This window comes from Lytechinus variegatus, chromosome 3, assembly GCF_018143015.1.
Source record: "Lytechinus variegatus isolate NC3 chromosome 3, Lvar_3.0, whole genome shotgun sequence".
NCBI lineage: Eukaryota > Metazoa > Echinodermata > Echinoidea > Temnopleuroida > Toxopneustidae > Lytechinus > Lytechinus variegatus.
In genome coordinates, this window is record NC_054742.1 from 53,293,827 (window position 1) to 53,321,358 (window position 27,532).

The window sequence follows — 27,532 nt, forward strand, 5'->3', positions numbered from 1 at the left end:
TCATGGCTCAGACAAAGTCACAGTGGTTTATTAACAAAATATGGGCTTACAATGCAAGGTACAACAAACAAATTAATTACTTAGTAAAACCTATCATGAATGAATTTAATAAATTTACTTGTTTGAATGAGAAAATTCAATAGCTCATTTGTATCAAGAATAATCATGATAATGAAAGCTCACATTTCTAGAATGACATATTTGTCTACTACAGAAGTTCTGTGAGAACACACAATCTTGTGAAATTACATTTGTATCTATACACCAATCTTACAATCTATCATCAACCAACTATTTGCCTTTTCTGAAGTTTTTATGTTTCTATGGGGATGCATTTACGAAAGGACAAATTTATTCACAATGGCAACATTACTTGAATTTCAAATGACAATAAATCTATCTCTAAGAATGACCAAGAAAATCATTGGAATTTCCTGCATTTCAAATAAAATGATAATTTACTTGGAAAAATGCAATAAAACATTGATTCTAGAAATATTTTAAGATTTGGAAGATTTATTTTAAAAAGACATCATTGTAACATGATGAGAAGGCATAAAAAGACCCTCTTCACATCATTAACAGAATCTCAGTATACTCCCTGTTTATAAAATTTAGCAAAAATGATAATTGTTTAACACTTTTGATAAAGCACAATAAAGACTACTTCAGTACATGAAATTGTGAAAAGTTAAAATCATACACAAAGGTCAACATGTAAAAAGACATTTGATAATAGATGGCATGCTGTATAAACTTTGCAGAAAAATGATAGACCATTTAATGCAACAAAACACCCAACTCTGAATGCAGAATATATCCTGTTCTTGAATCATGGCACTTTCAGATGAGTGTCGGCTTAAATGGGAAGTGACCAAAGACTTTGTGAAAAACATGGGAAATACCTGCTATATAGACTCCTTTGAAAAAGAATATTTACTTTTGGCAACTGTAAGATCATTGAGATGAGAAATATACAAGGTAATATATTATGTCATGTTAGTCACATCTCTCCCTAACTCTACTTATTAGGCATCCAAATGGTTCAAATTTCACATGAAAAGTGATGCCCAGATGACTTCCATACAGCATACATCTTGATTTGAATGTCAGAGCCTAGATCGAAAGAGAAGGAAAATGCCATCGCTATTCAGAACTAATAGCAAGTGAATCTTACTCCCTTCTTATTCACTTGCTATCAAAAAAATTATACAAAAATGAAGGAAAAATAAAAAACAAACACATACACTCATATCAAAATAAAAACTAGATACATTTACACATTCAAAATGTCAATATTTATGCTACTCTATTAATTCCATACTGAATATTCATCTGACAGGTGCTTCAAAATATTTTGATTCAGAGAAAATAGTGATTTAAGCAATAAAGCCAACAAATATTATACCAAAATTATGCAGAAGCCTGTATATTTCTTGTATAGTAATGTATACTTTATGTTTTATTTGCTGCATTATTCCTTATCAATAAATCCATATCATGTGTCCCTAAATATCAAGGGTAAGAAATATAATTGCATTGGTATCTACTAAATTTAGGAAATGTTCAATACTGTATTGCACCCCGTGAAAAATCTAAAAAGGATAGTACTTGGTGCAGAATGAAATTACATTCCTTCAAAACTTTATAGTTAGTATATCAGACAAAGGTGGGTGCCATCCTGAAAATGGGTGAATGTGGCATCTGGGGTTAAGAGCCCCTTGTCTCCCTTGATAACACTACTGTTCACACCTACATGTACATGATTTGCTTATTTAAAACAGATGATCTAGAAATATGGAGACATTTGTTATCCATCCTATTTTGACAACTGTAAAGTTCATGTTTTATGGACAAGTTTTGAATCACAAGAAAAAAATAATTCCAAAGCTGTAATTACTTTGAAATATGTACATAACAACCTTCACCTGTTTTCTTCACTCTTCTACAAGTACATTCTCATCCGTCAGAAAAATCCCTGGGTAGAGGTTTTGTTCTTGTACTCATTATACCCAAACCACGTAGCCTACCCCACCCCCTGGGAACAATGTAATAACATGTCTCTTGCCATTTCTTGCCCTCAGCAACATCTTTTCCAAAGATCTTTCACTACATTCCTATCCCCTCTCACAAGATCCCTTCACCCACTCATGTAACTCATCTATTCTGTAACTAAATTCTTTATCCTTATGTATACAAAATCATGACATGCCTCAACATACCCTTCTTCCCTCACAATGATTCATTGAGAATTTGTCCCTAGCTGGACTTCAGAAAGAGTTTTTCACATTGACCTGCGAAAACTCTAACGTCTTCTCCCACGTCCACGTCCTCGTCCTCTCCTACCACCCCTCCTAGGACTAGGAGACACCTTCTTCCCCTCTGGCGCTCCTTCTACAATTACGTCTTCTTCAAACTCCCCCTCAGCCTCTTCCACATCATCATCATCATCGTCATCATCAACTTTCACACCTTCGATGCCTTCTTCTTTTTCCTCAGAATCTACACCCACTGCATCTGTCATCTCCTGCCCTTCTCCTTCCTCTGCTGCTCCTTCTCCTTTGTCCTCGACTTCCTCCGTCCCTTCTTCTTGAGACGTCATTTCAGGTTTAGCATCTTCTTGAGTAAGCTGACCTGTGATGATCATAAATTAGAAATTTATGTAAAACCGCTTGTGCATATTAATAATAATACTAATAGTTACATTTTATATATGGCTAATACACAATGTTTCTAAGCACCTTCTTTATATTGCAATTATTTTTACCCTGGTCATCGGATCCTGGCATACCCGCACACGATATATGTACTTTCTGTACTCCCTGGGGAGCATTCCAACAAAAGCTCTAAGAGTCTTAACCGCTACACCACGTTTCCACATTAATATGTCCTCTCTCTCACACTGTTCCATTTCCAACATATTGGCAAGAGATTTTCTCTGTTCGACATTCTCTAAAGCAACTCACTCTTTCTAAGGGTAATTTAATATATGTACGTCCGATCCCCTATACGTGGGACTTTCATGAAATTTTCTGTCTCTGATTTCTTGTTCTTTTGACAGTCCGTACTGTTCTCAGAGGACAATGACTTGGTCAGTTTATGAAGTGAAGTAAAGCTTGAGCAAAATGGGAGTGGAAGTACAAAAAGGTTGATCATTTTATGGAATTGCCCAGGAGATCAATTCCAATACCACAGATCTCATAGGGTACTCATCCATAGAATCCATCTTCCCTACATCAAATTTTCCATGTGTACATGATCAGTAATTTGTTTTACCAAATATTCTGCAAAGCATAAAACAAGAAGCTCTCAACATAATTACCCTTCAATTTGTGACTCTGTAGGATAGTCAAGGATATTGCATGTCCTATCTAAACTAAGATTTATAAACATAACCATTTTTGTAGAAAAAACACCAATACATCATAACCAATCATTATCACTCTCACTAACCTGTGGATTGGGCTATATCTTGGCTGGTAGATACATCCATTTGCTCCTCTTCATCAAACTCCTTGTCATCCTCCATGGTTTCTTCAGTGACCTTGGATTCCTCACCAGTATTGGTTTCCATGCTGGCAGTTTGTTCTTCAGTAGCTTTTGTCTCTTCAGCTGCCTTGACCTCTCCAGCTGCCTTTGCTTCCTCAGCAGCCTTTGCTTCCTCAGCAGCCTTGGCTTCCTCAGCGGCCTTGGCTTCCTCAGCGGCCTTGGCTTCCTCAGCGGCCTTGGCTTCCTCAGCGGCCTTGGCTTCCTCAGCGGCCTTGGCTTCCTCAGCGGCCTTGGCTTCCTCAGCGGCCTTGGCTTCCTCAGCAGCCTTGGCTTCCTCAGTAGCCTTTGCTTCCTCAGCGGCCTTTGCTTCCTCAGCGGCCTTTGCCTTCTCAGCAGCTTTTGCCTCCTCAGCAGCCTTGGCCTCCCTTGCAGCTTTTTTCTCTTCTTCAAGCCTGTTAAATTCCTGCACAAAAATAAGAAACGATGCCCTGGTCAGGTGAGATGTAGTGAATAGTAAGAAAAGCATTTAAAGGATGTGTAAAAGGATTTCAGAATTCAGGATTTTCAAAATTTCGGAATTCAGAACACAACTCATAATAATTAGACTAAAAATGGATATAAGTTATCTATGAGAAGCTATCGAAACTGAAAACACAGATATCATAGGAGAAAATACACCAGGAGCTTGTGTAATAAAGAGTTTACAACTATGGTAACTTTGCCATAAGGTACTTACCATGGTAACAGAGCTCAACAGTGAATCATTATTAACTCAAGGTTACCATGGTAGTTGAGATAATGGCTTAGCTACCAGGGTTGTAAAACTTTACGAAAGAGGTCCCAGAATTTTAACTACATTTCACACTCCACCGATGATGGCAATTACTTGGTATATAACAGGGAGAGGGTGGATGCCATACCTTGACTACATTGAAGTGAGACTCTGTTCTACAGTGGGTTACCCAGGCGCTGGCCTCATTGGTGTAGAATCGACGGCACAGCTTGCAGAAGAATCCAGTAACAGGAACCACATGTCGTACACCTGGCAAGATGGGAAAGGAATAGAATCTAGATATATAAAAAAGGGGCGACATTCTGTGAATTGTATTCCTGGGATTTGTAAGCTGTTAAAGTCTGAGGAAAGTTGGACATGAAAGATATATGAAAGATAACTTTCATCCGACCCCATTGTGATCAAACCTTCTCTCTATATCATATTACCAACCACCGTCATGAGAAATAGATAATTATTACACAGTTTGAAAGTACAAGTATCTGACTTTCATTTTTGTGCATTCACATTGATAACATAAGACAATACAAGCAATCCAATGTCAAAAATATGCTTGAAAAGGAAATATGAACCCCTCATTTGTAGTGCAATGCCTTCTTCAAAATTCCATTCTTGATACTGAAACCCTTCTAATTGGGTTAATATTACACTTTTCCAACAGAGACATAGGGTAATGATTATCTTTTCTTGAAAATAACATTTATACAAGTCATAAAACAAGCTTATGGGGTAAGATAACCACAAAGAGTGTGAACTGGCAGTGACTAGACATGCACACAGGTCATCAAGACTAACTAGATAGTCTGTAGCTTGACAAATCACTGTGCAGTACTCTCTGATTTTAGGCTAATAAATGTTCTTTGTCTTCGCAAGGTGTGAAATACCAGACCAAGTTTGCATAGTCTTGTTACCTAAGGTGTGAAGTGTGAAATACACCATCATACCGTAAGGTCAGCCACATTGACTGATATACAGAGCAGGAAATAAGCATAACAACTGGAAAGCCTCTGGCAGTCTCGCCTACATTATGCGATTCAATGTAGCAGAAGTGCTGACTTAGAAAGCAACTATTGAATAATTATTCATAAGAAAACATTAATATGATAATACAATGTATTTATTGACCCTAAATGACCTTGATCATGTGACCGAAGGCTGCAAAATGATCAGTGATACTATTACTCATATATCCATGTTTCATGAACTAAATCTGTATGTTCTGATGACAAAAACTTAACCTTGGTTAAGATTTCGATGTTGATTCCTCCAATATGGTTCATTAACCCTAAATGACCTTTTACCTTAATAGTCATGAGACCTGAAACTTGGGCAGGATATTTAGTAACACTTGGTTACCCTTATGTCCAAGTTTCATGAATTAGATCCATATACTTTTAAAGTCATGATGACATTTCAAATTCTTAACCCTGGTTAAGATTTCAAAATTGACGCCACCACCGCTGTCAGAAAAGCGGTGCCTATAGTCTCACTCTGCTATGCAGGCAAGACAAAAAAGTATTACAAAAAGATTATGTCCTACTCAATTGGTAGTCAAAGTGTGAACACAAAGTGAACAATTGACTTCCAATTTGAATTCCCTGCTCTTGAATAACAGAATCATAATGTAGCAGTAGTGTATGATATTGGAACACCTCGACCAAAGTATGAGCCACTTTTGACTGGGTCTTTCAGTCGGAATTCTACCAAGCACTTTTTTCTCTCTTATCTTTCCATTTCTGCAAAGACAAACGAATGGGGGATATATATGGCTGGGATAGTCACTTTGAAATCAGGCATGAATCAATGCCAGTAAAACCCAATGGACACAACTTTGTTAAGCTACCTTACTGTGCAAGTGAGTGGGCCATTAATCAAGGACTTGCAATTAATCACTTGAATATTGCAAAAGAAAATGCAATCGGTTTGTTAAAGGAAATATCACATCAAATTACATATACCACATAAGAGGAGTCAGCCAGTGGTAGCATGATAAAGATATGCAAAGACCACATCCTCCAGATACCGGTGCATCTTGATAAGTGTCTTAGGCAAGCTATGCTATATCAGCTTTGCTGACCCTCATTTCTGAGTCTTGTGTGGTACATTCACATTGCTTCACAGTGGTAATGTTGAGGGGCATATGTATTCCACTAACCCTCAGTAAAAATTTGAACAAATCTAGTTGTGTGCATTGACAAAGTTGTTTTTCTGTAGCAGCATAGGCAAATGCATCTGTTACTCAAGACCACTAAAAACTGCCATCTGACCAATTACTTGTCTATGCTTACTTTCAACACTTGCATCAGTATGATACTAATGCAAGTGCACCTTCTGACTCTATGGCCAATATTGCCCTTATTCCCAGGTCCTATTATGGCATCTAGGATATGGACATCAAGTTTCCTTTATATGCTAGGTTCCCACTTTCACAATTCACATCAATAAAATCAGAAATCAGGGTAATTATTTCAGTTCTTGTAAGATTTTGAAGTCATTTGTCACAATAGTGATGATCATAGGCATTTTTCTTTTAATATGAAAAAGAAAAAAAAATCTACGATCAAGATGATTGTTGATCATAAATGCACCAGTTTTATCAAATCCTAATATCTAATCATACTCCAAAATCGCGGGTTAAAATTTACATTGGAATAAACCAACACGTCAACCTCGCACGATTTGAAGCCTCTGAGCACTGCCACTTGAGGAGACTAGAGTTAAGAACGAGAAGAATAAGCACTGTCCCTAAGGTCAATGCGATATTCCTACAATCGGCTACTAAAAGCAAACTGCGATGTTCATGAAAATAGCACAACAGTAGGAACCTAGCATTAGGAGAACACTAGCCATAGTTTTCAATGCAAACATCTTTGAAAAGAGTCTGCATAGACAGGAAGGTAAGAGAAAGAGACACTTGTTTCTAACTCATACACAACCTGATCATATGTTTACTTTCAATTAGGACATTTGTCATTAGCCATGGCAGTAGAGATAGTAATAGTAAAATAAACTTGAGGGGTGTTGGGATAAACGATCACCTACAGCCTGGAGGCTCAAGGCGGTAACCTACCCACGGAGACGTTCGGATTGTAAACGGTTAATTCTTCCACTTGGTCTTCTGGAACTGACTTGGATGCTGGTCCAGATTTGGTTTGGGAATCAGCAGTGGCTGCAGAATCAGCCTTGGTTGTACAAGGCGATTCCTGAGCCTGGTCAGACTTTTTGGTCAAGGACTGACCAGTCTTGTCTGCAGGTTTAGCAGTTGCAGATTCCCCTTCTGCTTTGCTTACACCAGCATCTCCCTGTAAAAGGTTTCATTCAAATAGATAGTCACATCAAATGGTTCAATGTTTGTTGCTTTTCTATAAAATTCATTTCTGAGTAAAAAAAATCGTCTTTATTTCAATATATACACAAGAATCATATCAATGAAATATGCAATATAAACAACCCAAGAGACTAGGCCCGGTTTGAAAGTCCATTTTTGATGCACGTGTACACGGCGTGTTTTTCGGTCGTGTACACGTTGTAAACACTGAGTGAGTTACGGTATTTTTTCAGTGTTTCCTACATGTAGCCAAGTCACGGTTTTAAAGCTTACCTGACAAGTTAGAAGTATCAATCAACAAAAATTGGTGCAATTAAAAAGTTTACTCATTTACGCATTAAATTAATAAAGAATGCAAAAATAAATCAGTGCAGGGCCCTAGTTAGCGCCGACGTTCGTTGGATGCGCATTTTGCATACTGCAGAGATGCCAACTTTTGGAAATCAGAATTAGGGAGGATTTGCAACTGCCACCAAATTATGTGCGCGTAGCGCACATCCATTGACATCTCGAGCGCGCAGCGCTCGACCCTTGCGGCCGGGGTCCAGGGCCCGCCTTAGGGCCCTGGAAGCTCTGGGTTTCTAGATGCTCTCTGGTGCAATCTGACCCTTATTTTGGGGCATTTCACATGTTTTGAAATAAACATTGTTCCCACTTTTTTAACATTAAAAATATCAAATATGCATTTTCACATTGTAAATAAAAAATGAGGGGACAAAAGAAGTACCTGTTCAACAATAATAATGATGAATTATCACTATCGGCTATAGGCAGGTTATGTTCCACTATAAATCCAGTAAAGAAAAGCTCAGCGCTGGTCCCTTGCTTGGTAAAATAAAGACAACAGGGTACTAGAACTACTAGTGGAGCTCGAAGATCTTGTCATCGCAATGTCCATAGGCCTATGCCGTTTGCTCCCGAACGAAAGTGCTTCCGAATTATCATCACGACCTCCCTGCTAAACTGAAATGTCCACGCTGCAAATTGCGCAAAATGCATGGTAAATTCCTCTTTCCGACTTCCGAACACACAGGTACTGGAGACTGTATTCAGTCTTATACTTCTGAGACCATTTCTTGGTCTTCTTTTGTTGATTTTCCGCCATTTCGTGTCAATATCAACCCATCAATACGCCGGAATCAAACACCGATATTCCACCGCACGACTCGACAAATCCAGTGGCCGCGAGCGCACACGCCTCGCGAAGCTAGCCGGGCCTACCGGCCTGGTGCACAGTGGATTCCCGTTGGGCATATCACATGCACCAGCTTTTCGCTGCTCCTTATTTGTCTACTTTTCACTCAGAATTTAGTAGCAGCGAACGTAATGGAGTTACTACATGCTAAAGTTAGCAGACGATACATGTCCTTCCAATCTAATTTGATCAATGCAAAAAAATCGTAATTTCGGGAGGATAAGGATGGTAATCGTAAGGGCGGGAGTTGGGATGAATTTTCGGGAGCCTCCCGATGAAATCGGGAGGGTTGGCATCTCTGATACTGTACCGTATATGCATGCACAGACCGCTGCTGAATTAAGTGTAACTGAAGTTATCGATTGATTTTCATTATTTTATTGCCAATTAGAGGAGCTTATGTTTGTAGGCTTGTAGCACATGTCTATGAGCGTATAACACGTAACTGGAGCAATGATCGCTGTCGCAATTGGTGATTCTCAAATTGGCTCTAAAAGTGATTGAAGAACGCTTTCGAGAGTTTCCAGTTACCTGTTATACGCTCATACACATGTGCTACAAGCCTACAAACACACGCTCCTCAAATTGGCAATAAAATAATGAAAATCAATCGATAACTTCAGTTACACTCAATTCTGCAGCGATCTGTGCATATGCATGTACGGTACAGTATGCAAAATGCGCATCCAACGAACGTCGGCGCTAACTAGGGCCCTGCACTGACCGGAGCATACCCATTTCGTGTGGTACAAAAACTTGACTCTCCAGAATAAATGTGGATTAAATCGGCGATTTTGGAAGTAAACTCACTCTAGGTTAATTGAAATATATTGACATATTAGTGATTAAAACATGTACAGTGTCTGAGAACTAAGAATTAATGTGAGGCTGTGAGCTTGTTCACTGACTTTACAGTCCCACGCAAGCTTTATGCAGATGCTACCGTGTACACGGTGATGGAATTTAGTACACGTGCACTGACTTGACCGTGCGTGTACACGTGTACCCGTGTACCCGAAACGGGCCTACAAGAGACCTTTAAAAAAGGTGTAACCTTTCAATGAAAACATTATGTGAAAAATAACTTGATATATTGGTTGTTACATATAATGGCTAAATTCTATGTAGAAATGTATTATAATATAAATGGTCTTTGAAGTCATACATGAGTGAGCACACATTAATTTTTAATTCAGAAGTGGGAGTTGCATTTTGAATAGTAACTAACCAATTTGTTTTGTTTTCCACCTTTGTTGCCACCACTATTAACCTGCTTGTTGGTATTCCCTCCATGGATAGAACCTGCAAGGCCACCCTTAGCAGCAGGATTCGACCCATCCCTTCCTTTTGGGCTAAACCCAGGACCTGATGACGTTGATTGTCTCTTAGCTTTGCGGCGCTTTCTTTTTTTATTTCCAGGGGCTTGACCTCTATCTCCAGCCTTATCTACAGGCGTCTATGATATGATGAACAAGAGAGTAATATTATGGTAATGTATACTGTTGAAAAAAGAAAAACACAATGTGTCTATTAACTACCTAACATTATAGAACACTTAATATTTTTCAATATCACATAATTTCAAAATCGAAGTATCCCCTACCAGCATCCAGTTCCTTATCATTCTTGGATAAAAGGAGATTTTGCCCTATAATTGTTTATGATAGAACTATCACCAACTATTTTCATCAAAAGAATAAAAAATAAGAAATAGGTAAGAATTTTTTGTTAAATGAACATTGATAAAACATTTTGTTACTGTTTTGGGGGGTGTAATTTTGATGAGAAACCCACACAGAGTTTAGTACTAAATATACTTTTAAAGGTTTAAAGCCAAATTCTAATTGCAAAAAATCAGAATTCCAATTAAATTGGAGGAATATTACCCCTGTAATTATTCATTTTATACTGAAGCTATTAATTGAACACAATATACGTATCTTACATTTTGTCCATAGGCCATCCGTTTCATTGCTGGTTGATTTGGAGACATCAAAGGAGGAATATTTTGTGGTCCTCCTGCTATTTGATTCTTATTACCACTGTTTCCTGGAAAAATAAAATAACTCGAGATTATTGGTTGCCTTTTTTATTACATTTATTCTTATCTTAATACATATCATCATGAGTAAAAATGTGTAAGCTCATTGACTTTCACTATCATTTTATCTTTGTGTCATGTTAATCAACTGGTTTGGAACATTAAGTGAAGTAATCATATTGCCACAATTGATGAATATACAATATATATAAATATACTATATATATAGGTTTAACCTTTATTTAACTTGGGCTATTGCACAAAGAGCTGGAATATAAACTAAGAAATACAAATTAAGTAATTTTTAAAATCTTTTTATGGTTTTTAAGTTATTAATTATATGAAACTATGTTTGTGCCATTGACTATCTGAACCCTAAGATTTTCAATGCGGTCAACAATGCCGTCACTGCCACCATCAGACAAGCGGTTTCCTGTAGTCTTGCTCTGCAACACAGGCGAGACAAAAGCAAATAGAACGCCTCTGACTGTCTTGTCTGCATTACGCAATTCAATAGTTGACTGTTTTGACATTTATATCAAGCACTTCCCTTTTCCAATAATAGATATTTTGGATGTCCAAGGAATAAGGGAATCAATAAATAAGACTCTTTGGGTATATGAAACAATGACAAACTATGAAGTTTCATCGAAGTTTTTGACGTGAGACGACCTGTAACCTTGATCACATGAAAGTTCACTCCAATAGTAACCTGACATAATATGATTTTATACTTCATAATCTGTTTTTTTTAATGGAATATGGACTAATACTAATTCTTAACCTTAAACCACATCAGGGTCATAGACAATTGACAGTACATGACCCTTGTCTCTACGCGTAACCTGAAACTTATGTCAAATAATCAGTGATACTTGAATCACCCTATGTCCCTATACTTCTAAAGTCATAATACTAAAAAAACTTGACCTTGGTTAAGCAGTAATGTTGATGAAAATACTAATGCTACCGCCACTAGAAAGGCAGCACCTAAATGTCTAACTTGTGCCATGCAGGGTAGACACAAGAAGTGTATAAAATCGATTTCATGTCCAACCAGATAATGAAATATAAAATAAAGTGGTTCCATTCAAAATTATTTGTTTTGGGACTTGCCTGCATGATGAACTTGGTTCCAGGATTGGTTGCCTAAAAATATTTTTGTTGGCTTCTTTCTACCACAAATGTGGGGTGATGATGATCCCCAATATAGAAGTGGGAATCTGGTCTTTTAAAGTTAGAGACATGTGAGGAAGTAAGAAAATATCTATACCTGGTGAGTCCATCTTGCGCTTCTGGCCTTGTTGCTTTTCACCGTTATTCCTGTCTTGAGACCGGTCTTGGGAACCCCCTTGTCTTCCACGACCATGCATCTGCTGTCTTTGTGTCCCACCAAAGTTTCTTCCACCTTGGTCTCCTCCTGACTGGCGCCTGCCTTTTCTACCACCACCCTGTTGGCCTTTGCCTCCTACACCTTGTCCTCCGCCACCGCCTTGTCCTTTTCCTCCACCACCGCCCTGTCCTTTTCCTCCAAAGCCCTGCTGCCCTCTACCTCCTCCACCGCCCTGTCCTTTGCCTCCCCCAAAGCCTCCTCTGCCTTGTCCTTTTCCTCCTCCAAAGCCCTGCTGCCCTCTGCCTCCTCCTCCACCGCCCTGCTGCCCTCTGCCTCCTCCTCCACCGCCCTGCTGTCCTCTGCCTCCTCCACCGCCTTGTCCTCTGCCTCCTCCAAAGCCCTGTTGTCCTTTTCCTCCACGGCCCTGTTTTTTTCTTCCACCACCGCCTTGTGCTTTGCCTCCCCCAAAGCCTTGTTGCCCTCTGCCTCCTCCAAAGCCCTGCTGTCCAATGAATTCTCCACTGCCCAGTCCTCTGCCTCCACCACCACCTTGTCCTATGCCTCCTCCAAAGCCTGGTAGCCCTCTACCACCCCCTCCACCACCAAGTCCTCTACCTCCTTCTCCATCTTGTCCTCGGCTTCCACTCATCCACTGCATATCGTGTCTGGATTCTTCTAAATGGCGCCTCATGTCTAGCTGCTTTTCCATCATTATCTTATTACGCTCCCTAAATTCAGAAAAGCATATACAGTGATAATGTCAGCAAGGAATCAATATACTAAACTGGAAAGTCAACCTGATAAGTTGATTTGATCTTAATAAAAGCAGAAAATTTGAAGAAAATCTGTCAACGAATAAAAGAGTAATGAATTTTAAAAGATTTTATTTGTGATGACTGGCAGCTCCTAATCTAGTGAGATAAAATCAATGCATTTTCATGGTGGACTGCCCCTTTAAAGACAGTTTGTGAATAAATGGTGTACTTTTTATAAAAGGAGTATTAACAGAAGAAACTTTCATTTTAATACAATGTGGCACATAAAAATCTACATTAAAAATTTTCACTACTCACAACTTTGATGCTTTAATTTCCTTCTTTAGTTTGTACAGTATCAGAATAAAGTTAATTCAAATTTAGACCGCTAATATGAAGTAATCATTGAATAATGCAATTTACATTTTCAAGAATGTAAAAGAGCAATTTAATCATCTTTTTAATACCTTATATCACTGAGTGACACTATGCATGACCGAGTAAATTTGGAAGACAAAGATATCCAGACTCCATTCTTTCCAAGTTTTAGTAAATGGGTGATGAAAATGAAAACTGGTTTACTGAGGAACTGAAACCTTTTCAACATTGCATTAATCAGGGGTGTGAGTGGTCACAAATAAAAAAGCTGAAGAGTGGTGAAAAAGTCTGAAACAGAACGAGCTCCCATTCTTTTTGTACAGAGAGCCAAAAAAAAAGCCGAAATTAAGCTGAAAATCAAACAAACAAAAATCTGAAATCAGCTAAAAATCTGAACTCTCACATCCCTGATTAATAAGCATAACTACAAAAGAGCTATGACCATCGACAAAGAAATATCTCAACAGAGGCATCCGTGAAAAAATCATGTTCACCTTACTTTATAAAAAAAAACACTTGGAAAATAAGGATTTTGTACCTGATGTCTTAACCCTATCTAGGCCAGGGTATTTTGGGAGATCATATACCGGCACTTGAGATCTCGGCCGTGATTGCGCGATCGCACCGAAAATTGACACACAGGTTGTTTGGGACATAATCTACAAAATTATATAAGTAAATGCAAATTGCTATTAAGTGATTATATTAATTTATGCATAATTAGTACACTGTCGGAAAAGCGGCACCTAGTCTCGCTTATGCAGGAGACAATAATTGCAATATCAGATGAATTTCTTATATATCGAAGTGCCATACACTGTTTTAAAAAATTTTTATTAAAATGTTGTGTAATTTCGGAACCACGTACCTGGGTGACTCAAAATTGGTCTCAAAAGATGCACAAGACTTGAAAGTAAAAAGTCAGCGAGCCGCTCGAGCGGCGGGGTAAAAAAAATTTCATGCGCCAAAAATATTGCGCTTATTGTTGGGGGGTCTCCAAGGCCCTCCCGGCCGAGATAGGGTTAAACATCAATTAGTTGAATCACGAATGGGGGGCATGGGGGGGTAATCTTACTTACATCTCAAGGAGCAAGGCTTGTTCTTGCAAGAATGCCTTCTGCATCTGAACCTTGGCTGCCAGATTTTCAGTGTATTCACTTGTTACATCAGGGCTCATCTGATTGGAATTTCCGCCAAAGTCGAAGTCTGCTCTTGACACGTCCATAGGAGCCTCCATTTGCCTTGGGTCCTTGGGCATATCCCTGGGTATGTCCCCAAGGATTTCCCTGGATATGTCTCTGGGTATGTCTCTGGGTATGTCTCTAGGTATGTCTCTTGGCACATCCCTGGGTGTGTCTCTTGACAGAGAGAATAGGTCAGCAGGTTTGGAAGAGACTTGTCCAATTTGGCTTGAAGACTGGTAATCCATCTTATAAGGTTGCCGATCAGACGAAGAGTCATAATTTGATTTTCCTCTTCCTTGGTTAGCTCTTCCTTTATTTCCTTTACCTCCTTGGAATACAAAATCATGGAATAAAAATCCTGATGTCAATCACAAGTTGCTTTTACACTATTATATTATTGCAAAATCAAAATTTTTGTAGTAATTTTTTTCATAGGATTTGACAATATTTTCATGGAACATGTTCCAAATAAAATGTGCTAATAAAATTTGAATTGTACAAGTCTTTAATAAAATAAGAAGTGGCATTGGTAAATGATATTATTCCGCATTGTCACTAGATTATGAAGTACAATTTGTCGACCACCTTTTAAGATAAGGATTTTTTTTCTAAGACACAATACAGTGGAAGATCTGCTTGATCACTCAAGCATGGTGCTAAACTCTGCGATATATTATAAATCAATAATCTGATTACAATCAGAAAGCCAAAAGTCATAAAAGATTAACCACTTGTATCTAATCATTTTCATTTTTTTCCAGCTTTAAACACTTACCTGGTGATTTTGTGTGAGAGTGATTATTACTCCTATTGCTTCCCGATCTAGACATGTCACGGACATTGTCATCTGTATCCCATCTAGTTGGTCTTCTGTCACCAGCTCCACTTTTGACTCCATCATCAACATTTTTTCTATTAGAATAACTTGACAACTGCGGATAACTGACCATAGGAGCATTCCCAGTTTGGTACTGGTTCGGAACATTCCCAGTTTGGTACTGGTTCAGAGCATTCCCAGTTTGGTACTGGTTCGGAGCATTCCCAGTTTGGTACTGGTTCGGAGCATTCCCAGTTTGGTACTGGTTCAGAGCACTCCCGGTTTGATACGTGTTCATTACTCCTGAGCGTATGGACCTTGGGTCATCTAGCCGTTGAATGTTAGGAGCTGGACCAAGAATGCTGCCAGAAGATAGACTGAACCTTCCACGTTCACCTTGTCTATTTGGGTACTTATTGTGCGAGTTCATAATGGCAGGAAATATCTTTTACCTGCAAATGAAAAAAAATTAAAATAAAATTAGAAATAGGATCTTGTTAACAGTAATGCTGTGAGGACGTCGCTGATGACAATAAGCCATGAAAGCAGCAGAATGTTGGACAAGAAGATGTGACAAGGAAAGACAGTATGTTCATGAATATTTAAGAATTAAATAAAAAGAATTTACCAGTTGGACTTAACCCCTTTAACCCTATTTTAACTGGGCTATTTCAGACCAGGATATACTGGAAAGAGTCAATTTGACCACTGGCTTTCGCATGTGATAATGGCGGGCACGCATGCAATGGCCGCACCTAGGGACTGCAAATTCGCGGTGTTACAGTCCGACCTCTCTTATCCGGCCTCCCCTTATCCGGATCTCTCGATTATCTGGACGCAAACTTGCCGAGATTTTTTTTTTCCATTCAATCTAATACCGGTACATGAGGAAATGAGATTTCAATCTAAACTCGATTGGTACTGGTCCGGATTGGTGCTGGTCCCAACGTATCCGGATAAGAGAGGTCGGACTGTAATGTTATTATATCACTTGTATATATTTTTTTTATCATACATCGACTTCCGGGAAAAAATGGCAGCCTTCATCTGCTTGCAAGAGTGCTATCTTTAAAGGTCAAAAGTCCACCCAAGAAAAATGTTGATTTGAATAAACAGAGAAAAATCAAAATAGCATAATGCTGAAAATTTCATCAAAATCAGATGTAAACTAAGAAAGTTATGACGTTTTAAAGTGTTGCTCATTTTTCACAAAATAGTTACATGCACAATTTAGTCACGTGCAAATGAGAAAATCAATGTCACTCACTATTTCTTTTGTTTTTTATTGTTTGAATTGTACAATATTTCTATTTTTACAGATTTGACCTTTAGGACCAACTTGACTGAACCATTAAATGGTAATTCCACATGATCAGGGAGAAATAAAACTTTGTTTCACAGGATATTGAGAAAATAAGAATATTTCATATTTCATATTATAAAATACAAAAGAAATTGTGAGTGATGTCATCAGTTCCCTAATTTGCATACCGACCGGAATGTGCATATGTGTTGTGAAATTAAGCAAAATTTTAAAATGTCATAACTTTCTTATTTGACATCCGAATTCAATGAAATTTTAAGTGTCATACTTGTTGGATTTTTCTCTTTTTATTCACTTCAGCTTTCTGTTGGGATGGACTTGTCCTTTAAAGTGAGGACATGTTTCCAAAATCCACTAACAGAGAGCAAACAATGAAATATCAACTTTTTTAAACCCCTTTTCTTAACTGTGATGGTAAAAAATAGCGAGTGTGACATATTTTACGCACAATATATTCATTTAATTTGTGAAAAAAGTTTAACTTTTTGTTAGAGATTTTGCCCATGTCATCGGATTATTTTGTTGTGTGAAAGTGAGCTAGTGTAGTGAAAGTGTGGTGTGTACATGTATGTATGTTAGAGTGTGTTGCTGAATTGAGTGGTATATTACCAAGTTTGCTGAACCTGCCGCACACTGGTGCATTTCTAGCCAGAAGACTCCTAGAGCAGGGTGCGACAAACCTGCTTGCCCAGGCAAGTGAAAATGACTTGTGGGCAGGCAATTATCAAAGTCAATTGTCCAATCGGGCAAGTGAGTGTTTTTAAAACAAGGCAAAAGCGATTTTGTGTCTCGCCCACTTATGAAAATAACCAGAAATATTTTGATTTGCGAGGGGACGCAACAGAATTGTATCGAAACTTCATTGTGAAATGACTGGGATGGAATAACACTTGTCATAAAAGCCTTGCACGTTAACTTTAATGTTGACCTGAAAATGACCTTTGACCTTACCATGTGACCTCCAACTGCAAGTCCATCTACCATCCAAATTTGGTTGAAATGCGCCTTACGGTTGCGGAGTTAGGTGTCATAAGAGTCTTGCATGTAAACTTTAACGTTGACCTGAAAATGACCTTTGACCTTATGTGACCTCCGACTGCAGCATAACAAGCAGGTCCCCCAATTCCATCTACCATCCAAGTTTGGTTGAAAAGCGAATTACGGTTGTGAAGTTATGTGTCATTACAGGTTTGTGACGGACGGACGACATTTGGATCCCTAAGTCTTGCCTTCACATCTGGTGGGCGAGACAAAAAACGGTCTCGAAGTTCGGGTAAGTAGAGTGTATTGTTCTTCGCCAACGTTACCCGACGCAAGTGTCTGTAACGTTGGCGAAGAACAAAAGGAAACAAGATGGCGGCGTAAACATCGGGCAAGTCTCTTCCGTCTTGTCATATTTTTCTCATTTTTTGATGAATTCTTCTTTAAATATAAAATCAATGGCGCAAAAATGTCGGAAATGAAGTTGTAATATGCGAAGCTTTGGAGCGGATTTCTTTCTTCTCGATAAGAAAATGCTACACCTTGGAGCAGCTTTCTTTGTTCTTTTTCTCAATAAGACAAAAATGCTATGCCTTGGATTTGGAACGGAAATTTAAGTGTAACAAGTGGAATGCCTCTGGCCGTCTCACCTGCATCACGCGGTTCAATATAGCAGCAGTGCTGACTTTGAATACTACTCTAACTCGCACAAGATGTTCAGTGATACATGGTTACTCTTATGTCCACTTTTTATGAACTAGACCAATAAACTTACAGAGATATGATGGTTATTCAACAAAAAACCCCAACATGGCCAAAGTTCATTGACCTTACATGACCTTTGACCTTGATCATGTGACCTGAAACTCGAACAGGATGTTCAGTGATACTTGATTACTCTTATGTACAAGTTTCATGAATCAGATCATTAAACTTTCAAATTTATGATGGTAATTCAACAGATACACCCAATTCGGCCAAAGTTCATTGACCTTTGACCTTGGTCATGTGACCTGAAATGCGCACAGGATGTTCAGTGATACTTGATTACTCTAATGTCCAAGTTTAATGAACTAGACCAATAAACTTTCAAAGTTATGATGGTAATTCAACAAATACCCCGATTCGGCCAAAGTTCATTGACCCTAAATGACCTTTGACCTTAATCATGAGACCTGAAACTTGCACAAAATTTTCAGTGATGCTTGATTACTATCATGTCCAAGTTTCATGAATCAGATCCATAAACTTTCAAAGTTATGATGGGAATTCAACAGATATCCCCAATTCGGCCAAAGTTCATTGACCTTAAATGACCTTTGACCTTGGTCATGTGACGTGAAACTCATGCAGGATGTTCAGTGATACTTGATTAACCTTATGTCCAAGTTTCATGAACTAGGTCCATATATTTTCTAAGTTATGATGACATTTCAAAAACTTAACCTCAGGTTAAGATTTCGATGTTGATTCCTCCAACATGGTCTAAGTTCATTGACCCTAAATGACCTTTGACCTTGGTCATGTGACATGAAACTCTAATACGATGTTCAGTAATACTTGATTAACCTTATGGCCAAGTTTTATTAACTAGGTCCATATACTTTCTAAGTTATGACGTCATTTCAAAAACTTAACCTCAGGTTAAGATTTGATGTTGACGCCGCCGCCGCCGTCGGAAAAGCGGCGCCTATAGTCTCACTTTGCTTCGCAGGTGAGACAAAAATGTGGGTCCCCTCCGCGGCACGAGTGGATCTACCCCTTATCGACCACCTAATCTTCTCAAAGCATCGTATCTGCGAAAATATTCATCAATTTTACCCTGTTTTCGTCTCATTTTTGCCGAAAATTGAGCAGATCAGATTCCCATGTTTCGCTCGGCGACTGCGATTCAATCTGCATATATATATCGATGAACAACGAATACGACGATTTTACATTTGCTCATTTGCACCCGTCTTTTGAAACCGACCACCCGCGATACACTAAGTTTACGGCCGATTCTTGTTGAGGTGGCGAAATATTTATTTTTACTCTTTCAAACAGTTCTATGATGTCAACATGCTAAATGATCGTCTCACTATTTCCACTGCGAGCTCCGGCACATGATTCTACGATTGACAACGGATATTTGTTCTACTAGATCTAGTCACTTCTAAGCTAACAGTAGAGGCGCTGGTCCAAAAATTGGGATTGTCCCAGAAAACAATAATATCCTTATAAACCAAGACAAATTATGTCTTGATAGATTGAGACTGTCCTTGTTTATGGGGACGTTTTTTCTTCACTTCTCCCTACGGAACAAAGACAGCAATTAGGGGAATTGATAGTGCTAAAAATAGATTCAGTGACCTCAATTCCCCCCAGTTCACCATTTATTTATTATGACTTGCCGTCTTCCAATAATCTTGTTATGAAACCCGATGTTTACATTGACTAGCACTCTTGATTGGTGTCGGCACTCAACAGGTGAATGACCTTTCCTAGATTTCTTGTGTGAAGAAATCCTTATAAACTGAGACAGTCCCTGTAAACTGGGACGATCCCAATAAATTTTCTGACCAGCGCCTCTACTGGCTAAGGCCGCTTCCTATCGAATTTCTTGCTTTTTCAGCGGGATTTGGGTCTGGTCAATACAATTTTGTTCCTAATTCCCCTAAAGGCTAAATTTTTACTTTTTGTTGCTTCTTTTTTTCTTGTAAAATTGCTTCTTACCGTTTCTATGACTGTATGACACTGGGCCTACTCTCCCACGCTTATCGTTTGTAATACGCAATTATTTTAAGTTTAACGCGCGCAAGGTGGTCGATATGTGGTAGTCTCACCATGTACCCACTAAGTCTAAGCATTATATACCGTAAGTAACGGTGTATTAACCGCACCTTTTTCTCGGCGGGATAGAAGCAAAAGTCGGGGGTGCGGTTTATACACGGTGACGGGTCTGAGCCAGCCCGCCGTAACCCCTCCCGTACATGTACGATGTCTGCCAGTTCACATCGAGTGGCCGGGCGTAGCCGCCCAGGCAATGTCGTTTAGAGGGGTATGAGCCGCGGGTAATGGGAAGCGATTATTGCAATATTAATTAAATGTTGTCCATAACAAACGCACCCACCTTCATGACACTAATTTTGACTTTATTCTCGATTCAAAGTAGTGAAGTTCCCTGGCTAATTTAAAAGAGACGCAAAGCATACTCGGTAATATTTTGTCACCGCGCCGCTGAGCGAGAGTTGAGTGAGCTTAGAGATTGCGTTGTAATGTGGTTATAGTGCGACTTAAGCTGGCGCTATTCAAAGTCCCGTTTCGCGCCGGCCAGCTTGTTTTTTTCCTTCCTGTTTGCTTTTCATAAGATACCATGTAAACCACGCATGAGAGAGACGGCACGAAGCCGTAAAAAACAACTGGAAAAAATGTCAATTTCTTTGTTTCTTGAACCTTCCTATAATCCCGTATCCAAAATTCATGCTAAGACATCAAATTTCTGAAAGTGATTGTGAGATTGTGATGCAAGAAATGTGAATGTTTCTTCCTCCTACACTGGGAAAGACACAGATCATAATTTGATAAGATGTACTGGCATGACTTGTACTGTATCGTAGTTTGCAATGTAATGGCAGTGCTGTGTGTGTACACTGTGACTGTGAGGTGAGCGAGTGTGTAAGTTGCCAATATTGTCGGACCGTTCTCTTTCTAACATTTGTAGATGAATTGATCAAGAACAGCATATTTCTGCATACCGGTAATCTCTTTGGATACTTTGAAATCTTAAAAACTTAGATTTTGTTTCTCCGTACCTCAAATATGCATGTAAATGTGAGATTTTTTTTTTTTTGTCCAAAGTTGGGGTTAATACACGGGTGCGGTTAATACACCGTTACTTACGGTATACCCAGTTGTTGTGTATCCGGACGGGTTGTGTGTCCGGACGATCAATTTCAGAATGTCATTTGGAAAAATTTACCAGCGAAGTTTTATCAATTTTTAGTACAAAATGTTAGGAAATATAAAGAACAAAATAGAAAATGATTACAAGTAATGAATTCATATTTTTAGTGTAATTCACAGACAAAAAAGAAGGCTTCAAAAAGATAAAGTGTCCGGACACCCGACCCCCCATCCTACTGAGTGACCCCCCCCCCTAGAATTACCATTGCATGCCACTCAAAGCAGTCCATACTCTATCACGATCCCGGGGGGGGGGCACTCGACCAAAAAAGTGGTGGGGGTGTGCCGCGGGCGAGACAAAAAACGGGGGCCTTGGAGCGGGCTTATTGTAAAAAGGAGGGTCCTCGGAACGGGCTTCGGAACGACAAATGTTTGTGAAAACGGGGGTCCTTGGAACGGATCGCCAGCGTGTGAGCGCGTATGCATCCCTACGGAACGGTCATGCGTGCATGATGCAGCTAGCGCGGCCTCCGCCGGGGAGCTCTGCGGCCGCTTTTCACCAAAATTGCAGCTCATTCAACGCGATCGGAGCAGCTTAACGAAAAATATGCGAAGCTTTGGAGCGGATTTCTCTCATCTTTTTTCTCGATAAGAAGAAAATGCTATCTAGGGCATCTAGGGAAGTTTCTGAATGTAGGCATGTTATGCCTCTGTATTCAGTTCTAGGTTTTTCCTCCTCAAGATGGCTGGCTCACTTCCGGGAACAGGGCTTTCGTAGTCATATTTTATTGGCTCATTTTTCCAGCATCTATCCAGGGCAGCTTCAAAACTGTGCACACTTGGGGCAGTGACAACATCATTATTTAGGCTGTTCCATGTCTTACGTATTCTAACATAAAAAGAATTCCTATATTTTTGGGTCTTTGTCCTTGGTATGAACAATTTTTTACTGTGACCCCTGGTATGTTCACTATATTTTTCTTCTAGATTAAGTTTTGTACATTGATCATAACTATTAAAGTGTTTATATGTTTCAATCATATCACCCCTAACTCTTCGATACGCCAGAGTTGGGATTTTTAACCGTTTAAGTCGTTGTGGATAGGAAAGCTTCCTTAATTCAGGGACTAATTTTGTTGCCCTTCTTTGTACGTTCTCTAATGCATGTATATGTTTCTTCAGTATAGGGTTCCACACAGCATGGGCATACTCAACTTGTGGTCGGACAAGCGACTTATATAACAGAGCAAAGTTATTTTTGTCAAGATAAACAAAAGTTCGTCTGATTAAGCCCATAAGCCTGTTGGCCTTGTTTATTTTTGATTGCATGTGTTCTTCAAAGCTGAGTTTATCATCAATTACAACACCCAAGTCCCTTTCGGAGGTGACATGTTCAAGCGCATCATTCATTAATGTGTATGGAAAAGCTTCCTGCTGGTCTTGTGTGTTACCAATAGAGAGTACACTACATTTCTTGGGGTTGAATTTCAGCAGCCATTTTTCTGACCAGCATTTCAGATGGTCAAGATCTCTCTGGAGTGAATTGCAATCATTCTGATCTCTTATAAACTTGAATAGCTTGGTATCATCAGCAAAAAGATAAACATTACTTTCAGTAACAACGTCTGGAAGATCATTGATGTATAACAAAAATAACACAGGGCCAAGGACACTCCCTTGCGGAATTCCGCTTTCTACATGACCCCAACTTGAGAACTCGCCATTCACACACACCCTCTGTCTCCTTCCAACAAGGAATGCCTCGATCCAACTAACCACATGTTCATTTATACCAAAACTACGGACCTTTTCAAGCAGTCGACGGTGAGGTACCTTGTCAAAGGCCTTCATAAAATCTAAATAGATTACATCAATTGTACCCTTTCTTCAAGAGCTTTAGACCACTCATCAACGACATTAAGCAACTGCAGCATAGTAGAACGACCAGGCAAAAACCCATACTGCCTATCACTAAAAAATCCATTTGAATTCATATGATCAAGGATCTCATTGCGTAAAATGGATTCCAAAAGTTTACAAGCTATACATGTGAGGCTTATCGGCCTATAATTTGATGGAAGCGATCTATCACCTTTTTAAAAACAGCACTCACATTGGCAGATTTCCAGTCACAGGGAACAACACCTTTCTGTAAAGAGGTCTTATAAATGATACTCAAAGGTAGAGCAATTGCTGGAGCTACTTCACGTAAAGTCCTAGGATGGAACCCATCTGGCCCTGGAGACTTAGAAACATCAAGTTTGGAAAGCAAAGAAAGAACACTATCTTCATTTACCACAATTTCACCAAAATCTTCAACTATATTGTGCTGGGAAGGTGTAGGAATATCACCAGGAGGCTCAGTGGTATAAACTGTAGAAAAATAATTTAGTAAAATGTCTGCTTTATCGCGATCTCCCTCAACAAGTTCAGCTGTTTGTGGATTCCTAAGAGATGCCACTCCAGTTCTAATTTTTGTTTTGAAATGCGCATATTGCCAAAATTTCTTTGGATTCAATTTAACTGCCTTAGCGATATTTTTTTCAGTTTTTCTGGAGTCGTCTAGTAGCTGTTTTGACCCTATTACGAAGCCTGTTATAAGTCTTCTTCTTGCTTTCTGTTTTATCTCTAAGATAACGCTCCCAACTCCTATGTTTTTTCTTTATTAGTAAAAGAGTATCTTTATCTATGGGGAAATCACCTTTTTTGCCCCACGATTGTGTTCTAGATATTGTTCTTGCTGGAATGTACTTGTCCTGAGCAGCTTTCAATTTACCTTTGAAAATGCACCATTGCCTTTCGACATCATTACCTGCAGATGCAAAGAGAGTACGCCAGTCTAATGAAGCCAAGGCTTCCCTCATATCAACAAAATTAGCTTTGTCGTAAAGAAATACTTTTTTCATGTTACTGGACTGGTCATAATAACAGTTCAGATTGAACAGCAATATAGCATGGTCACTAGAACCCAAGGGACTGCAGTGTTGAACTGTTGAAATAAGATCATCTCTATTTGTGAAAATTAAGTCAAGGATGTTCGGTTTGAACCCATGTCTGAATCGGGTAGGGTGTGTTACATGTTGATACAAAAAGGCATCACGTACACATTCAACAAAGTGAAATTCTTCACTATTTTCATTTTTGGAAGTCGTCCATGAATCCCAGTTGATATCTGGGTAATTGAAATCCCCCATTAATAGAATATGACTATATTTCGTCCTCGAAATACTCGCTATTGTGCTTAACAATGCCATGTTATTTGCTTTACTTCCACTGTCACTTCTATAAAAACAACCAATTAAAAGCTTATCTTTACTCCTTAAATGCAATTCAACCAAAACGACTTCATTAAAGTCTTGGTGCAATGATGCGTTGACGGCATTAGCACTCAATGATTCATGAACATAAATGATAATACCCCTACCAGGGGCATTGGTAACATTAGTGAAGTGTATTACATATTCATTTAAAGTAAAATCTTCAAGTTGAATTTCCCTGAAATTTTTCGGTTTGACTTCAGTAACAGCAACAATGTGGGGTTTTTCGTTCAAGATAAAAGTCTTAAGTTCAGCCATTTTATTACGCAACGAATCAGCATTTGTGTACATACATCTCAAAGATTTAAGCAGGTCATCGTTTGACTGTGAATTGGAGAAAGTGTCCCCATTTGACTGTGTATCCAACAGAGTGTCATCAAGTGAGAGTTTATCATCAATTGATTGTGTACTTAAGAGTGTATCAGGAGTATGATTTTCAAGTATAATTGTGTTATCGATCAACTGTGTATTTAGGGGTGGCGATAAAGATTCTGGAACATCTTTTGTATCTTGAATTCTTACATTACATGTAGCTCTAACACTTTGCTTGGAACACCTAACACAACGGATTAACTGAATATAAGCACCAACGCATTTACAATTATTAACACATTTACAATAACTAACATATTTACAATCACACTTGTGCGAAAAGTCAATTACTTTTTTGCCTGTCGACTATCACCCAATGGGGGAAAGCCAGATGGATCCTGCGCCCCAGTATGGTTGTGCGGGGTTGTCTTGGGATGCCCATTGGATTGGAGGCTTTCTGACCTTCCAGATCCAGGGCCCTGTTCAGTTTGAGCATGCTGTGCTCTCCATTTCTTAGCATTTTCACGGTGACGCTGTCTCTCCATGGGTGTCATGTCTTTACGAATAGCAATGTGCTTAGACGCTACACTCTCCCTTAGCCTACTAGCCTTCATCAGTATAGCATCCCTCTGTTGCTCAGATGCTACTGTCACCCGGAGTGGGCGAGGCTTGGGTTTTTGGTTACCCTGACTTGCATTTCTCTGGCCAAGTCGCCTACAGTCATTAGCATCAACGCTACCAACCGACCCATCGATCGTGGAGATTAGATTTGATGCAACAGATGCGTCATGCTCCTTACAAGATGCTATGTCATCACCTTCCTCTTCCACATTGAAAAATATCACGTTTTTCTTTCTCTTATTTCTTGCATCCATTTCATTGATATATGCAGCAGTAACAGACTCATCCATACCACTGCGACTGGCCTGCAACTGATCAACATCTCTGAATAGCCGGTCAATATTCATCCAAGTATGGCAGTGAGTCCAAACTTCGCGCGTGTCCAAACTTCGCGGACGGTCATTATCTCCAAAACTAGCCAATATCCTTAAAATCTGACATCATCAATGTGAAAAGCGACCTAAAATTACCCTTCGCTGAAAGTTTCTTTAGGATTAGTCCAGTATTCATGAAAATATTGGCAAAAGATCGGCAAATTTGTCACCGTTAGCGCCCGTTTTGAAGAAAGCAACAAGCATCACGATATCACCATTTTACAAGCAGAAATCATAAAAATGTGAGTTAAATGTGGTACTAACCGATTCCATAGCATTTTGCCATCAATCTAATATAAATATTTCACTTTTTGAGCTTGAGTCTTTGTTTAAATCTCCACAAAAGCTTTGGTGCGCGAAGTTAGGTCACACTTTTTCTGAACGGTTTTCCAGCACAGCCCGCATTCGCCGATCGGAATAGAATTTTGAGATCGCGATACCGGCGAAACCCAGTGACCTACTTTACATTTTCGTCCATGATTTTATAGTTTACGATCTTGCCGTCCATGTGGTTACTATTTCTTGAATTGGTTTTGTATAAATTATGAATAATTTGTGGACAAAATTAAGCCTGATGAATATTTTGGAAAAGTGCGCGAAGTTTGGACACCCCATCATACCTTCACTATCTCCATATAACTTCTCAACCCTGCGAAATAGCTCATTTGTTACTGAAACATCAGCTTTGACTGCTAATTGTGCCTCAAATTGATCCATTCTAGCAGCCACTTTGGAAAAATACATGCCTTGGAGCGGCGTTCTTCGTTCTTTTTCTCAACAAGGCAAAAATGCTATGCCTTGGAACGGAAATTTGAGTGTAAAAATGGGGGTCCCCTCCGCGGCACATACCCACTATGCATTATATACTGAGTGCCCCCCCCCCCCCCGGGATCACGATGCCATTTAGATCTAGGGCCTACTAGTAGTTTACTCACCATTAAATCGTAAAGATGCATGCAATTTCAAAGAACGTTAGATCAAGCTGCGGTACGACGTACGGCCCATACAGCTACAGTCGGTCAACCCTCTCTAGATTAAAACTAAAAGCAAGAAGCTCCTAGACCTAGCTCCTTGCTATGCATGCTAAAATAAGCAGCGCAGGATCAGGAAAAGGTACTTTATTGTGCATGCACGGTATATATATACCGTACACCAGCAACGCACGAGGCTTTTTAGCTTTCGCGACACAAACGATGCAACAAACAAGGGGAACGAACGTAGAGGGAGTCAACTGTATAACTGCAAGGCCCTATACAGTGCGTATAAAAAAAAGTTTACACTTAGAAAAAATCCTGTAAAATTATACATTTGCAAATATCCTGAAGATTTTTGCACATTTTAACATTGGTACAGATCCATTTAAGCAAATGACGATATAACTGTCGTAAAATAGTTCCGCTTGAGT

General features: G+C 39.1%; 1 protein-coding gene across 3 annotated transcripts; it reads right to left on the reverse strand.

Annotated features, from left to right (window-relative positions):
- Window positions 1–27,213, reverse strand: LOC121411354 (MAP7 domain-containing protein 2-like). 3 transcript variants are annotated; one of them, XM_041604030.1, is made up of 11 exons: window positions 27,063–27,213; window positions 15,272–15,765; window positions 14,392–14,824; window positions 12,543–12,907; window positions 12,120–12,482; window positions 10,751–10,854; window positions 10,034–10,261; window positions 7,353–7,584; window positions 4,410–4,531; window positions 3,454–3,952; window positions 1–2,634 (listed from the first exon to the last, which is right to left on the reverse strand). In XM_041604030.1, exons 2-11 carry the CDS (start codon window positions 15,741–15,743, stop codon window positions 2,306–2,308), a joined length of 3,147 nt encoding a protein of 1,048 aa, XP_041459964.1. In that variant the 5' UTR covers window positions 15,744–15,765; window positions 27,063–27,213; the 3' UTR covers window positions 1–2,305. The 3 variants fall into 3 exon arrangements, with proteins under 3 accessions (XP_041459964.1, XP_041459963.1, XP_041459962.1); XM_041604029.1 differs by having other exon boundaries at window positions 12,513–12,907; XM_041604028.1 differs by having other exon boundaries at window positions 12,120–12,907.
- Between the last annotated feature and the right edge of the window lie 319 nt (window positions 27,214–27,532).